This window comes from Arvicanthis niloticus, chromosome 15 (genome assembly GCF_011762505.2).
Source record: "Arvicanthis niloticus isolate mArvNil1 chromosome 15, mArvNil1.pat.X, whole genome shotgun sequence".
Taxonomy (NCBI): Eukaryota; Metazoa; Chordata; class Mammalia; order Rodentia; family Muridae; genus Arvicanthis; species Arvicanthis niloticus.
The window spans coordinates 28,726,565-28,743,942 of NC_047672.1; the positions used below are offsets into that span (position 1 = coordinate 28,726,565).

General features: G+C 42.7%; 1 protein-coding gene across 1 annotated transcript in view; it reads right to left on the reverse strand.

Moving 5' to 3' along the window:
• Positions 1 to 12,585, reverse strand: part of Bpgm (bisphosphoglycerate mutase) — a 28,888-nt gene extending 16,303 nt beyond the window's left edge. Inside the window, exons 1-2 of the mRNA XM_034519547.2 lie at positions 12,432 to 12,585; positions 696 to 1,356 (exon numbers count right to left, since the gene is read on the reverse strand). Coding sequence (XP_034375438.1) covers positions 696 to 1,296 — 601 coding nt within the window. The 5' untranslated portion in view covers positions 1,297 to 1,356; positions 12,432 to 12,585. The remainder of the gene's footprint in view (positions 1 to 695; positions 1,357 to 12,431) is intronic.
• Between the last annotated feature and the right edge of the window lie 4,793 nt (positions 12,586 to 17,378).

Here is a 17,378-nt window from a genome sequence, read left to right on the forward strand (position 1 = left end):
CACTAGCACCCCAGAACAGTGAGCCCAGAGTCCTTCTTTTAGAACACAACATCAAGTGACTGAACTAAACGGAGGCTCCTGGTCTCCTCCAAGCCTTTAAGCAGAGATACAGAAATAAGCCGTGTGTTGTTGAGTTTCCTCTCCTCTAACATTCTTATAAGCAGTGACTAAGCCTGGTCTGGAAAACTGAAACTAAAGAATTGCTCAGGAAATCCACGTCTGAAAACACAGCCACAGTTGTTTGGCATGGGAAGAAAACAGACGAAACTGCATTCTAGATTAATTTTCTTAAAAGGCTCTAATAAACTTGTAAAATGGCTTCCTTAGCCTCTTCTCATGACAGCAGAAGGCATGCAACCCTGCAGAGCAGAGCTCTTTAAAGTGCAGAGCCCCGGAGCAGCGGTTATCACCGTAACTGCTCAGAAACACAAGCTCTTAACTGTACCCCCTGACTCTGAAACTCCAAAACCCCACCACGCTGTCACGCTGAACCCTCCGCTTGAGTGATGCACAGCGGTGTCTGAAAACCTCTGCTTCAGCCACAACGAGCACCAAGAACTACAGGAGTTTTGGGTTCTAGAACAACGGCTTCTTAAAGACGAAGTGACAAGGGGCATGAGGAGAGAAGTGCTGGAGGGTAGCACACTGTAGCTCAATTTCTAGAGTAAGACCCAAGTATGACAGAAAACCAGTACCTTCTAGATGTTTCAGGAGGGCTCTACTGCTGTTCCCGTGAGCGGATATCAGAATGCACTTGCCCTTTAATATTTCCGGAGCAATCCTTTCCTTCCAGTAGGGAAGAAGTCTTTCCAGAACATCCTTCAAGCTTTCTGAACGAGGCAGTTGATCCAAGGGCACATCGCACACTTTGTACCTCCTGTCACTGTAGATCTCGTGGAAGTAGGGATGAGATTCCTCAATAGGCGGTGGGGTCACATTGTAGCTTCTCCTCCAGAGCCTTACCTGCTCTTCACCATGATTCAAAGCCATTTTCTCCCTGTTGAGACCAATCAAGGCTCCATAGTGGCGCTCGTTCAGACGCCAAGAGCTCTCCACGGGAACCCACTCCTGCCCCAGCTCTTCCAGGATCAGCCAGGCTGTGTGAATGGACCTGTTAAGGATGGATGTGAAGACAAGATCAAATTCGAAGTTGAGAGCTTTGAGCTGCCTGCCACAGTTCCGAGCCTCCTCCAGTCCGTCGCTGTTAAGTTTCTGGTCCACCCAGCTACAGAATCGGTTCTCTTTATTCCACTGGCCCTCTCCATGTCTTAGTATAATAAGTCTGTGCTTGGACATGCTGGTGGCCGAACTGCCCTCAGGTTCCCAACAGGATGATGTTCAAGAACAGCAGTGTATCTAGAAAGAGAAGACAAAAAATACATATTATATTCTTTCCTCAAATGACTACCCAGTAATGGAGAACAATTAATTATACAACAGCCAGTTTCTAAGATAAACTGAAATTCCTTTGAACAGTTTTGACCTCACACAGAACTGGTGATCATACACTTTGGCACATACAGGAACACTCTTCAGATAATTACAGACAACCTCATTGACTTAAATTTTCTGATGGCTAGATAGCATGTTAATTGTAGGACATAAAATGACAACATTCCGTTCTAATGGTGTGTTTCTACCCAACAAGTAGGCAGTCTATGCTTATTAAGGAGAGGACAAAATGGAAACAGATCTGGAAAAGAATGACTAGTAGCTGGGAATGCCCAGCTTCCAGCAGCTGACTCTACACTGAAAGCATCCTTCTCTCTTGGGGTTTTAGGTGTTTCCAGCCTTACCTCGTTAAAACATGTTAACTCAATGGAGTACTATATCTATGTCATACATCTTTCTGACAGGTGGCAACCAGCTCTGTGATGCTACAGGCTCACAGTGGATCTAGGGGATGGGAAGACACTCCTACCCTACACATAAAGTACAGTTCGGCATTCAGATAAAGTTATAAATGCTATAAAGGAGCCTTAACAAGAGCAAATGAAGTAGTCACTGAAGCAATTTTTCACCTGTTGTTGGCAGGAATAAATCCGGGTGCAAAACAAGCTATCAAATGTAAGCAGCTGAGAGGTGCTGCCTGCAGGAACAGATTAGCAGATACAGGTCCTTGCGAGTGCAGGGAGCTGCACAGATAAGGCCGCCTTGCCTCCTCCTCCCTGGCCTGCAGAAATTCTACTCACATCAGCTATATGCTGTGAGGAGACTCTAGTAAAGGTGGACAAGCAACCCTAAAGCAAGTCCCAACTCCCTCATGCTGTGGCTCCTGCCTACTCTGTCCCCCGGAGAACCCGGAGAGCCGGCTGCATCAGACTGCCCCTAAAGAGTGCTTCACCACTGACAGGCATTCCTCAGCTGGTACTTTCCATCTCCACCCCAGTGTTTTTTTCCACACTGGGGAGCAAAGATTATATGAACACCGGGGCCTGCCTGGCTTCTGTCATTCTTGGCAACTTCCAGTAACTGGAGATGTTCTGTCCTGCTTAAGCTGTGATTCACCCACAGTTATATAACAACCAGTGACAGAGTTCAGTGGACTCTACCTTGATTCTACTCTTCTTTAAGAATTCCTAGAGATTCTGAAGATGAAACACTCCGATAAAGTAAAGCTTCAGGAATAAGTGCTGGTGACTGAAGTGGTTTGTAAGCAGCGGAAGGGCTACCAGAATTAGAACTAATTCTCTTTGTTGCGGAGCACCAGGTTTGGTGTTTTGGTGCATATGGAACAGAGATGCACCCGGTGCCTAGAAGAACCAAGGCTTGGGAGGAAAGCCTCCCCAGGCAATTGCAGGGTGACAGCACAATGCCTATTCTCTTGGCCGTAGGGGGCACTGAGGTGGCAAAGAGAGAAGGGGCACTCATCTAGGCATCACTCTGCCTGGTGACTATGCCCAGAGGATAATCACATTAATAAAGTTTCGGCTTCACCTGGGAAAGATCAACCAATGAATTCATGTGGATTTGTGTGGTACACAATTAAGACCTTTTTCTGTGTATGGTGTGTATGTCTCTGGCTGGTACCAGTAAAGGCCAGAAGGTGACAGATCCCTAGAGCTACAGATGGTTGTTAGCCACCATGTAAGTGCTAAGAATAGAAACCAGGTCCTCTGGAAGGGCAGCCGGTGCTCTTAATTGCTGAACCATCTCTCTAGCCCCAAGAAAGGTATCTTTATGTTCCTGCTTTCAAAAGTCTCTACCAGCCAAGTAATAGATGCTTTAAGCCTATTGAAAACCATATCCAATCTTGCAAATCATGTGTTTTCTTTTGTGGGTAAGAAATGAGAAGCATGCTATCAACTGTTCCTCTACTTCAGCCTTTAATTTGGCGTGCCAAGTAAGAAGCCTTCCGGCTAAACAGTGAAGGAATTTTCCTTCAAATGAAGACCAGCATCGTCTTAGTGTTAGCTGTCAACTTGACATTCAGAGTTGCTTACGAGATGGGCCTCTGAGCATGCCTGTGGGATGATCTTGACTGTGTAACTGAGGTTAGGAAGACTCGGCCACTGTGGGTGGGGGCATTCCCTGCCTGAGACCCAGGACTATATGAAAACGGAGAGAGAACACTGGCTCGAATGCATCAATCACTGCTCTCTGCTCTTGACTGTGGATGTAAAGTGACTGCTTCTTCACATCCCTGCTGCCTTGACTTGCTTCAAGTGATGAACTGTAACTTGGAATTGTGAGCTAAATAAACCCCTTTTCCTTCAATTTGCTTTTATCTGGGTATTTTATCACATCAATGAAAAAGAAAGGAAGATAGGCATGGGGACAAATTCTATAAGCAAAAACACTTCTCAATCAGTCTTGGATTACAAATTATATCAAGGGTACCAAACAGTATTGATGGCGTTAGCAGTACTCAGACACCTACCACCAAGCTTCCCAGTATCTTAATCTGCTACAACTGCTTCCAAGTTTTTGAAAAAACAAATTCTGATTTTCCTTTTACTGAAAATACACATAGTGTAGCGGAACAGTACTACAGCCCCAAACCTATGCACATACACTTTCTCCTTCACTCTGACATACGGGAGGCGAACACAGGACACAGTACTAAACCAGAGCATCCATGTCAGGTAAACTAAACTTCTTGCTACAGCTAATTTCCTATTTGACCAGCTGGTGAACATGTGCAAAGGCACTGTTGAGTTTGTAAGCTTTAAGGCATCTCTCAGCACCTGTTGAAGCTGGCCTACCAACTGTTTAGCAATAGATACGAGACCCTTGTCAGTTTGACAAGCTCAAGGCGGGGGCTGCAAACTCAAACACCTATACCAGTGAGACTGATGTGTGCAGAAGGGGCCACGGGACGACAGGCAAGACAAGAGTGCTGACTTCTGAGCACAGTGTGAATAACGGAGGCAACTCTTAGGAAGAGATGGAAACACATGTCCTTTCTTCCTCACCACAGGGTGTGTGTGTGTGTGTGTGTGTACTGCAGTCTTGGCTTGAAAATCTAGGCACCATGGACTTCACCTCACAGAATCACCTCCTGTCACAACTTGTCCCTTCGGGTCTACACAGTTGTTGGGAGCCGACTTTTAGCAGAAAGCGGCTATCAACTTGCAGCCATCTCAAGACATATCCCCTGACTAGAGACTTGTTTTTCAACAGCCTACAACAGCTGAGCACACTCTGATAAACATCTTGTTTATCCCACATATCTTGTTTTGCTGTTTAGTGACCCCAGCTGCATGGTGCATGTGATAAAGTGTCTTCAGCTGTGTTCCCCTGCTTGTGCTTATAAATACCCAGGATTTCCTTGCAAGGGGGAGACAATAAAGGAGACAATGAGAGACATAAGAGAGAGAGAGGGGAGACAATAAGAGAGAGGAGACAATAAAAGAGAGACAATAAACGAGAAATGAGACTTAGTCACACACTCTGTCTTGTCTCCATTCTTTGCGTCTCTTGCCCCTCCATCCCCACTTTCTCTCTTGCTAAACCCTGACCCACGGACCAGAGCAGCAGAGTGGATCTCAACACACAGTCATTTCAGAAAATGCACTGAAACACAGGGCTACAGAGAGAGAAGCTTAGCTTGTCACTGGGATGAGCTCCTCAGGCAGAGCAGTCCTTTCAGCCTATGGAAAAACTCCCTTTGTAACTACGAGTATGTTCCTCTCCTCCCAAATGCAAGCCCATTCCTTTAAAACCTCAGCCTTCATTTTGTTTGGGGAAAGCCACTATGCTGCAGTGGGTTCTTATGGCTGCTGTTTTGCTCCCTCGGCAAGTTACTGACACCCAAGTTAGGCACTCATTTTTCAGTCAATAGTTTACTATCAAAAAAAGGCTGCATAGATTATTGGGTTATTATGTCCTAGAGTTTCTTCCATTACTGTTTATTTAAGGAGTTTATTTAACGTGTTCTGCCTGAATGCCTGTCTCTGTGACACATGCAGTATGCCTGGTGCCCACAGAGGCCAGAAGAGGGAGTCAGATCCTCAGGGCTGGAGTTACACACAGCAGTGAGCAGCCATGTGGATGCTGGGAACTGATCCCAGGTCCTCTGGAAGAGCAGCCAGTGCTCTTAATTGCTGAGCCATCTCTCTGGCTCCAGCTTCTTACTTTTAAGAGTATGGTCTGCCTGAAGAAAAAGCTTACTAAACCAACATAGTTTTATCCAACTCTAGCTCAGCTTCCCTTTCCTTTCTCGGCACTGTTTTCCCTTCTTTCCAGACATTCCCTTACTGTAATTTACGGGTACTTGTGAGACATGCGTTAATGTAATTTTTATTATAATTTATGGGTACATGTGTATATGACAAGTGCATTAATGTAATTTTTATTATAATTTATGGGTACATGTATGTCATGTGCGTTAATGTAATTTTTTCCCCTGTAGTAACTGTTCTTTCTGAGGCCCACTGACTCAGTCTGCTAACTGAGTCCTAGTCCTGGAAGCTTCTAGACTCCAGACAGTCTTATCTAGGTCTAGAATGTTTTCACGCTCTGAGTCTTGCTGAATAAACTCACCCTTTCTAGTTCTTTCTGAGCTCTGGCTGGCTGATTCAACTCAGCTGTTCTGGCTCAAGCTCTCTCAGCCTCTGCTTGGCCTCAGATTAACTCTAGCCATCTGTTCTGATCTTCTGGCTCATTCTCATTCTCTGGCTCGTTTTGTCTTCACCTGTGTCTAGCTTGTTCTCTCTTTCAACCTGTCTCTGTGCAACTGTACCAGTAAAACTGCCTCCTTCCTCTCTCCCTCTCTCTCTCTCTGTGCACTGCTCTCTTAATAGCTTCCCCTTCCTCTCTTGTGGAAGTTGGGGATACCCTAGCTCTGGTCTTGGATCTTCATTTTATCCTAGCCCAGCTGTCTGTGGTGGGGGTGGGGGTGTTAGAGGTGGTGGCGTTCTTAACCACAGAAGTTAATTCAGAGTGTGTGTTCAAACCTTCAACTACTACCCAAGGGCTACCTCCCATGGTGCCCATTTTACAGATGCAGAACTGAAAGAAGTAACTTTAGTAACCTAAAGTAGCACAGGTTGTAAGTGACAGATCCACAGTTCAGTCTCAGTTGTCCCCAAGGATACATCCAGGCCCTGAACCATTCTGCTACACTGCCACATGGAACCCCAGGCTCTGGCCTCGAACCTTGAAATCTCATTTTCTTTTTCTCTCACTACTCTCAAAACATTAAAGTGAATGATTCACATTCTGCAAGCCAAACCCTCATCAGCCTTCCCAGCACAGTCCGTTGATTCATGTTTTCAAATGTGCAGAAATGCCACTCGGGCAAGGCACAATGGCAAGCCTGTGAGAAAAACAGGCCCCAGTGTGGATTATGCCTTCAGCATGTCAGTGAGGAGAGCTGACTTGTGTGTACTTGCTAGTGTGTCACTGAAAGTCAGTAACATTAAGAGAGGCTCTTTGTTCATAAAAGAGGAAGAGGAAAGAGAAAGCATCCCTCCCTTCATGGACACAGCATTACTGAAGGTGGATCTGGAAAGGTATTTAAATTTAGGTTGATATAAGAAAGAAATGGAGTTCTAGCCTAAGGTAACAATCAGGAGCAGGTGCAGGGAGAGAAGAGAGGCCCATTCAAAATGGCGAGAGCTATAAGAAGCTGACTATTCACTCTGATTTGCCTAAAACAGTATTGCTTTCTGCTTTTTTCCTTTTCCAACATAAGTATCACTAAGGCCTCTTTCACACCTGAGTGTCCCATTTGGAAAATTATATGGTCACTCTGTCATAGGGTATAATCAGGAAGTGGGCGGAGTCTACTGTAGATAGATAAACTGAATGGAGGCTCAGGGAGGACCTGTGCCAAAGAATGCAGACTCTTCTATAAACACTGAGACACCATTAAAGGTTTAATAGCACGCATCTGAGGGACAGGCAAGCATTTACACTCACAGAGAAGTCTCAATATTAGCTGTGAGGGGTTTTTCAGGAAACCCTGGTGACCTATAATGACAACTTGGGCCAAGAAGATGGCTGCTACAAGTAATAGATGTTAAGTGAGAAAGAAACTGTAACTTACCTACGATGCAAAGATGCTGGCAATATCCCCTGTAAAAATCTAAGCAGTGAATTTTTGGGGGGCTTTGCATACTATATGATCTCTGTCATAATATGTACAACTGTATAATTTTGTCTCTGCAGCTGCAGTATCTGTACACAACGCATAGGCGAGTAAATGTGATGTAATTTGATGATGGGGTCAAATATTGTTATTAGTAGGCTAATTTCAACAATTTAAAATGAAAAAAAAATACCCATCCATTTATATCTTTTTGTTGTTGTTGTTTTTCGAGACAGGGTTTCTCTGTGTAGCTCTGGCTGTCCTGGAACTCACTCTGTAGACCAGGCTGGCCTCAAACTCAGAAATCTGCCTGCCTCTGCCTCCCAAGTGCTGGGATTAAAGGCGTGCGCCACCACTTCCCAGCCTCCATTTATATCGTGTGGGCTATTAAAAAAAAAAAAAATGGGCCAGAAGGCTCTGGTGGACAAATCTCTGCCTAGCTAGAGCCCATACTTGGATGTGCTCTTCACACTGGTGTTTCTGACCTTAATTAACCAAGTACCTTGTTACATAGGACAGTCCCAACATTATAAAATAGCCAGCTTAGAGTGAGACCCTGTCTCAAAGAAACTAAACAAAACAAACAAGCAAAAACCACCAGCTGTACCCTTGGCCAGAATTGCAAAGTATATTGTGGAATGGAATCCCATTTACAGTTATTTATTATTATTATATATTATTATTATTAATTATAAATGGAATGGAATCCCATTTACAGTTATTTATTATTATATATTATTATTATTAATATATAATATTATTATATATTATTATTACCTCACAGAAGTAAACACTGAGCATGCTGAAGTCAGAGTAGCCAGTTTGTGTTTAACTCAGTATTTAGGAACAGGTTCGGGGGCGGGGTGACGACTGTGGGGAAATGATTCACCTGTTAACCTCCCACACGCATGTGCTCTCATTTGAACTAGCCTCTCTGTAAATACTGAAGCTCGGTGTACATTTGTTCAGAAGCAGGAGCTGCTATCCAGTTGTCTTAACAGTACAGAAAAACCAGCAGGTGATTCAAAAGGCTTCTCACCAGTTATGATTAAGACCTTACATTAGAGCTTGAAATTTCATCTCTATATTCTATATATACTATATGTTGAAATTCCATCTAGATTATAAAAGCCAAAGATTTTTCTTTCCTACAAATGCCACCATGAAGCTGTGCTTCAAACTTAGATTCTTTTGACAAAAGCAGAAACAGAAAGAGCTGACAGGTGAGTGACCGGTGTGCAAAACCAATTGACTGAGGGGGCATGCATACTTCAGAGCTTCCAAGTGCCTTCACGTGTGCAGCATGCCACCTTGCTGGCCCCTTCTGCCTCCCATCAAGCCACATGCATTTGCATGGTCTTTCCTCCTCCTGTTTACAAATTAACACCACTAGGACTTTGCTTCCTCCTTCCCTCAGTATTTGAAAAGTAAAGTACACCTAAGACTCTTGTATCATAACTCATGAAGAGATAGATAGATGACAGTGTAAAACAGAAGCCAACACTTCTATTTTCTTCCACTTTCAAAATAGCAATAATATGTCAACTAATATCAGATAGGGACTTGCGATCAGAAGCTCTTAAATCCCCAACTTACTCTTAAGAATTAAACATTTAAAACCTACCTCAGAATATTCTGAGATTTTTCCTTAGTCCACAGCCACACCCTACAGTTTTCAGCAACTTTTACTTCCCACTGCAAGGGGCAGCTAACCTTATGGAATATGAGCTGGCTGAATTTGAGGTCAACGAGAAAGACTTACTGATGTCTCTCATCACTTACAAAGGAACAGTTCTTGAGGCAAATGAAACACAGCATTTAACTCCTTAGAATTTCACGTATCTTAACAAGACACACCTTCCCTAGACTCAAGCTGTTTAAACACAAACTGAGTTCTGACAGCACTTAACATCCCACTGCCTATTATGTCCCTAAAGGTTATATATATGGTATGTGTGTGTGTGTATGTATGTATATGTCCCTAAAGGTTAATATATATGGTATGTATGTGTGTGTGTGTATACACACATATACACATATATGTATATGTGTGTATATATATGTATATGTCCCTAAAGATTATATATATATATATATATATATATATATATATGGTAATTTTCCATTTGTAAGTGCAGTGCTAAGAACACCTTTGCACAAGACACTGCTACTCTCATCTTTCACCCTTACATCTAACACTAACACACTAACACACACACACAGAGTGGGTTACAAAGGGAACAAATTACAGCAGGTAGAGCCCTCTTTATACATGAAAGAGTTACACGTGTAATGAGATTTGACTTTGCCTAAGCTGCGGTACTTGCGACAGCCTCCTTAGAATCAGCAGTGCGTGCAACACCCACTCAAGATTCTTCTTTTCTGTCTCCAGTTACTTCCCTAGGGTGGTCAGCTCGTCAATACAGACTGTGTTCATCGAACCCCAAAAGCTCAAAGTTTAAAAACCTGCGCTGAAGCACAACTCAGCAGCGTATTAACAGTTTGATGATGAATACATTAAATTCTTCGGACACTAAGTTCCACGCCCATAAGAATAACAAAAGCATTACTCTCTTAGGAAATATGAAGTGGACTGTGGTCAAGGACTCTAGCAAACAGTGAGAGGCAGAAAGTGCTAGGCTTTAACCCACTCGTGAAGACTGGTATAGACCACAGGCCCATCAAAGTGATTCTACCAGGCTGATGGTATGGGTAGACCTGAAATCTAGGAATAAAGTAACATGAGGGAAAGGTTTGACAGGAGACTTACACAGAAAAAAAGCAAGCTGCAATCAAATGTGGGTGAAAGGGTGAATTATGCAGTCCTAGAAGCACACCCAATACTATTAGAGTGTGCAATCCAAATGCGTCAGTAAAGAGGTGGATTATCAACATATCTTTTTGATGGGTTTTGTTATTGATATCTTTGGATCCAGGATCTCGTTATGTGGCCCAGGCCGGCCATGGTCTTGCAGCAATCCTCTAACCTCAACCTCCTAAACCCTGGGATTACAGGAGCGTGGCACCATGCCCAGATGCCAATACCTTTGTTCTGTTTCTCCATATATCACCTCACACTTAACTTCAATTCCAAGAACATTCAACAAGCCACCAGTGGAAGCATGTTGTGTCCTCTGTTCCCTAGACATACAAAGTTGGGTGTGTGGATGTCGAATTTAGATGTATCAACCACTTCTTAAAGTAAAACAACCCTATTAATCCCATAAACCATAAAAGGTAGAGAAGAGAAACTAAACACAAAACAGCCAAACACTAATAGTAGTTGCCTCAGAGTAATGAGATTAAAGATTGACCTTTTTTTTTGGGGGGGGGGGGCTATATTAGATTTCTATACTCTCCTTTTAATTTTTTTTTTTTTTTTTTTACAATGATCTGCTTGGTTTGGTTCAGTTTAAATATGGGCACAAAAGAATATGTCCTTGAGGCTGGGCACTTTTATTCGATACAGACTTTATACAGAGGTCAATACAGTGAGATTTTCCTTGTAGGCATGATAGGGAAAAATAGTCTAATTATCTTTACTTTTAAGTAGACTTTAATAAAGGTATGGGCCTTAGAAATGTAACTTCTGCTTTTATTTTTTTTTAAAGACGTGGGAACTGGGATGGAGAGATGGCTCAGTGGTTAGTAGCACTTGCTGCTCTTCCAGAAGACCTGGGTTCCCTTCCTAGCACCTGCATGGGGGCTCATAACTATCTGCTCCAGTTCCAGGGGGTCCAACTCCCTCTTCTGGTCGCCATGGGCACCAGGCACACACACAGCACACATATATACATTCAGGCAAAAAAAAAAAAAAAAAAAAAAAATCACACACATAAAAAAAAATCTTTAAAAATGTGAAGATTAAGTCAGCGTCTGCTTAAGATTGCTAAAACAGTAACAACTTCTGGACTAAAGCCGGTGTCATGGCTTCTAATCCACTGTTTTCTCACTATGCTATTTATTGGGATTAGACTTTTTAAAATTCCAATGCCACTCTGGAAGTATCTATAGTTTGTGATGTACTATGGCAACAGATGGGTAAAACCTGCTCACTGGACTCAAGGAAACAGTTTTACAGACAAATTGACTAGATTTCTTTTTTTATAGAAACTTTTTGTGCCTGCTGATGAAATGTAATTGTTTGTTTTTATTTTCTTCCGAAGGAGTCTGAATTTTATTAGTTAATATTCTAGAACCACTTCCCGCCATTCACAATCCTGCCTAATTTTGAAGGTGGGAGGTCATTCTGCAAAGTCTAATAGTTAAACTTCATTACAATTTTACATTTCTTTTGACCTACTGTAATGAAACGCTTGCTCCTATCCCTTAGAACAAAAAGAAATAACACTTTTTGGCCATGGTGGTGGTCGTGTGTGTGTGTGTGTGTGTGTGTGTGTGTGTTTGGGGGGTCCGGGCAGTGCTCCCCCGAGCCCTTAATATGGTTCCTGAGATTCCTAAATATGTAACCTCTTTGCTTCCCATGGCATTTCCCCCCTTCCCCTTATTAACTTACACTTTTAGGATCAAGGTCTGGCTTCAACCTACATACAGTGCAGAGCCCTGCTCCCTTCCAGGCAATCTACTAGCTATGGTAATTTGCCACACCTGAGCCATCCAGGAGGTTCAACTTTGCTAAACCACTATCACTACACCCTGGGTTCACACACCATCACTCCAGCCAACACAACTCACTGTCCCTGAGAGATGCACTCTGAGAATGGGGCAGCTGAGACCTGGGGTATCCGCGAGGGTCCCCGCTTGAAGCGGGCATCAGGTTCCCACTGGATACTAAAGCCGGGCAGGGTAGCAACCGGCCTTCTCACGATAGAACACCAAGCCACTTAAGGAAGAAAGAAATTCTCACAACCGTAACAATTACAACGAAGTCACTCACCTGCAAGGAAACCACCAGTAGCAACCGGTCCTCAGCGACGCCGTGCTGCAGGTGCCAGCGAGAATTCATCGCTACCGCCGGCATCGACGCTCTTTTGTAGCCCAAAAGCCAGAACGGGCAGGACCAATGGCGCTGTATATTGGAAGACAGAGTTGTCAATCATTCACGGCCCCGCCCTCCGGCCGACGACCAGCCCCAGGTTCTTTCCGGTTTCTCAAATCCCTCGGGTAAGAAGGGAGGCTATGATTGGTTTAATGAGGAAACAGACACACGGGTAGACCAATAAGATCGTAGTTTCGGGCACAGGCAGGCGGGCTTTATCCGTAGAGACCCAAACCCGAGGCAATTGAGAAACTTAGGGGCTGCGTTGCTTTCTGAAGTAAACCTGCCATGAAAAGCCGGTCGGCGGGACCATGGAGGAGACGAGGTGATATTTCTTTTAGTCAACGGAAAATTTCAGATTCTACCTAAGCTGAACCCAGTAGATCCTCACGGACGCTTGTTTGGCACGCATCTGCGTCGAAAATAGAGATTAAAATGAAAACCTTTAAAGTGTTCTATTTGCAGATAGTTGGTCATTCTTACTTTCTCCTAACCTTATGAAGGGAAGAGAAAGGAATAATAGAATATCTTAAAAGTACAAGAACTGTCGAATGGGGTTAGAAAAGGAGAGAATAGTAAACTTGGAAAACCAATTTCTGAATGGAAACCTATGAAAACGCCAGCTTGCCACTCGAATCTGGCACCAGAGCTGGAAGCGTCTAAGCAGGCTTGAACTACCACGCAAGGTTTGAAACCTGTGTCGAAACGTTTCAGAAAGATAAGAAATGTTATGTTTGCCTGAGCACACGGGAAAATCCACCTTCTTGATTTCTGAAAGCTGCCCTATGTAGTAAGTAAGTAAGTAAGTCTTCTGAACTTATCCTAGTTAATCGTATAAACAAGTCCAATAAGTTTGTAACCGACTAAAGGGTTCTCAGATCAGTTATCCATACATTCAGGAAGACAATCTTGCCACACGTTAAACTTCTGTGGCACACCATGAACTGATGTCATTAAGGCCTACTTGTAGCAAGTTGTATGTCCCATTTATCCATTTTAGCGCATGATAGTTGCAGCTGCCCCATTCTCAGAGTGCATCTCTCAGGGACAGTGAGTTGTGTTGGCTGGAGTGATGGTGTGTGAACCCAGGGTGTAGTGATGGTGGTTTAGCAAAGTTGAACTGTACCTCTTGGTTGGCTCAGGTGTGGCAAATTACCATAGCTAGTAGATTGCCTGGAAGGGAGCAGGGCTCTGCACTGTATGTAGGTTGAAGCCAGACTTTGATCCTAAAAGTGTAAGTTAATAAGGAAGAGGAGAAATATGTCATGGAAAGCAAAGAGGTTACATATTCAGGAATCTCAGGAACCATATTCCAGGTTCAGAGGAGCACTACCCCCGACCCCCAACACACACAGGACCACCATCACCACCGTGGCCAAAAAGTGAAAAGTCGAAGAACAGACATTCATTTCTGGGAGAACAGATGTAAAGCCTGGCAACTCACAGTAGGTAGGTGATTGGCCATCTCTAGTGATAGTTCTAAGTTGCATGAAGTTTAACTAGAGTTTAGGTCAGAACAGCTGAAGAAGGCAGCTTCCTAATCGTAGACACTTGCCAACCTGTTCTTCCTCATAGTGCAGATGCAGGCAGGTGAACCAGAAAGCATTTCTGCTGCCCAGTAGTCTCAGAGCTTTTTCCTCAGAAAGGATAGCAACGGCAGCCATTGAAAACCAATCCTAACAATCATACCGAATTGGACTTTTAGGGGTACTCTGAACCTAAGGATGCCTGCTTGTTTTATTTACTTCGATGTGTTATTAATACTCAATAACGCTAGCTTGTCACATGAAACTTTAACAATATTTGTCTTTTAGAATTAGTCACCAGAATCGATAGTGTGTGTATTGTTATTTAAACAAACTTTCCCAGTGATTCTCTTAGGTAAGAATTGAAAGCAAATGTTGGGAGCAGGCATGGTCTTTGTGACACAGGTATTCACAGAAGTTAGCAATGTCAGGAGTCACTGTTGCATGGCAAGATTGTTTTTATGATTATCTAGATAACAATATCATATCCTGGACCCCATGTTCTGATCTGACCATGAACTGTTTGCCTTGAGAACATTGAAAGAGTTTGTGCTCACAAAGATTATCATAAACCCATTTAAGGCAAAGATGACCTTCAAAAATATTAGACTAATCCCTACTTCACAGGGCCTTAGGAAGAAACCTACCTGGTTCGTTGCACAAATAAACTTTAAGTGATTTGCTCAGAAATATTGAGTATTTATAAGGGATTGAGACAAAAACCCAAAGCTGATAATTTATAGTTCTGAGAAAAGTTTCTCTTCTTACAACTGCCCCTCACAAGCAAGCTATTCCAGTTCTGGGGAGTTTAATTCTGAGGCTGAAGGGATGAGTCAACAGTTATGATTCTATACTACCCTTACAGAGGACCCGAGTTCAGTTCTTAGCACCCACATCTGATGTCTCATAATGTCTATAGCTCCAGCTCCAGGAGATCAGGTATCCTCTTCTGGACTCAATGGCCACCCACACTTATATGTGCACATCTATAAAAATAATTAAAAAATAATAAGAAAGGCAGACATGGTGATCCATGCCTTCAATCCCAGCCTTCAGGAGGCAGAGGCAGGCAGATTTCTGTGAGTTCAAGGCCAGCCTGGTCTACATAAGGACTTTCAGGAATGCTAGGACTATATAGTGAGACTCTGTCTCAAAAAGAAAAGAAAACGGGAAAGAAAAATAACAAGAATGAATATTTAAATATTTTTAAATGAGGAATTCCGTTCTGATACAATATAGGTATGAAAAGAAGCTATTTGGGTTCATTACTTCAAATTTTGATGTAGTCCCACTTTCAGCCAAATAAACAAAACAATAGTAAATTATTTTAACCATATTGCCACTTTGTCTTTATTGTCTGCCTATATTGAAAAGTCAGTATCAGGCCATATTATACCTTGAGAATTGTTCCATTAATAGCCTGAAAAAAGTATCATTTTATGGTAGCATATTTAACTGGTCACAATAATGTCACAGCAATGTGCACAGAGACTTTTCCAAACAGGGCTGAGCTGGTCCACAGAGCATCAGAACATTACCACTGACTTAGATGGCTCTACCTTTATCTAGTTTAGCAGAACCATTGTCTTTCTCCAGTCAATTACAGAGTTAGTCCTATATCCCAAGTACAGGACTGTCTGTTTATCTTAGTATCAGGACACATCATGAGCTGGCTGTTTGCTGCTGGTAGTCTCCCACCAATCTGTTTCTTTGAAAAAGAAAGTTAACCCAGTGCAGTAAGCTCGTGTCTGTCCTCTGCCATTGACCTGAGTGCAGATTCCTCTTCCCTGAAATGAAAGAGTGTTTGCATTCCTATATGTACCCAAGCCTAGTCTGCCATCTCACTCTGCCTCAGGTTCCTCACCAGCCTCCTGAGAAGCCTCCCTGAACTTCCTTTCACTCTTCCAGGGATCAGGCTGGTACTAGTAGGAAAGGTAACCCTCCTTGCCTTCCACCAGCGGAGAGCAGACTTCCCATTGTTCTACAGGTAGACCTTCCTTTCTCCCGTGGTTAGCCCGTTGCCCATGTATTTGCCTTTAATGTTATATATATGCTCATAATGTTAGCTTCAAAAAAACTGAAAAAATAAATAATTATGTTTATTTCAATTTCTTTTCTTTTCTTTTCTTTTTTTTTTTGAGTCAGTATTTGCTGTATAACCCAAGCTGACCTTGAACTCAGTCTCCTGTTTTAGCCTCCAGTGTTATGGGATTACTGGCAAGCATTACACTCAGCTCTTTTATTTATTTTTTAATATTTACTGTTTCCCATTTACTTAAATATATATATATGTGTGTGTGTGTGTGTGTGTGTGTGTGTATTGAACATGTAATAATTTGATACATAGACACAGTGTATCATGATACAGTGATAATTAACGTTTCTGCCCTTCTAAACATTTCTTTATGCTGGGTTTTTTGGACTTCTTCAGTCTGCTTCATTATGAAATGTATAAAAATTATACAGTCACCATGCTGTAGAACACTAGAACTAATCCTGTCTTAAGTAGTTTGGCAGCAGTTTCTTAAACTTTCCATATCCTACCTCTCCTCACAAGCCTTCAGCAACCACTATTTCACTCTGTACTTCTAGGACATCCACTTCTTTAGCTTACGCGTATGAATGGAAACATGTGTCTGTGTTTCTCAGCATGGTGGCTTGCTTTGTGTATGTCATGACCTCCAGTTCCATCCCTTCAGCTCCCTCCTTTTACAGCTGAGAAAAAAGACAAGAGTGGGTGACAGGATCACTTTTGTAGAAAAGCAATCAGAGCTTAAAATAAGGTCGTCCCGAATAGCAAATGCAGGTGTATTACCAGGGACAGGTGATGATCCACCAGAGAAGAGCAGTGATGGCAGACTCAAAGATGAATGGCCATGTCGTGTGTGCACTCTGCTAGAACCAGTCTGCCTGGTTTCCGGTAAGGACTATTATTCTGTGTCGTCTGGGGCAGCCTGTCTAACATCTTCTCTCATTTCATTATATAATGGGCATGTTCATTTTAACCACCTCACAAAATTATATTATTGAAAGAATATCTTCTTTGCATGGCAAGAATACAATAAATTCTAGCTTTAAAAAGTCTCCATATATCGACTGGAGAGATGGCTTAGTGGTCAAGGCTCTTGCAGAAGACTCCAGTTGAGTTCTCTGTACCACGTGGCAGCTTACACTCATCTATAGTTCGCTTTCCAGGAGAATCTGACACCTTTTGAACCTCTGAAGGCACCAGCTACAAACACAAATAGAAATAAATCTTTTTAAAAAGTGTCTCAGTGTAAACGACCCAGTATTTCTTACATATATTGTCAAATCAAGC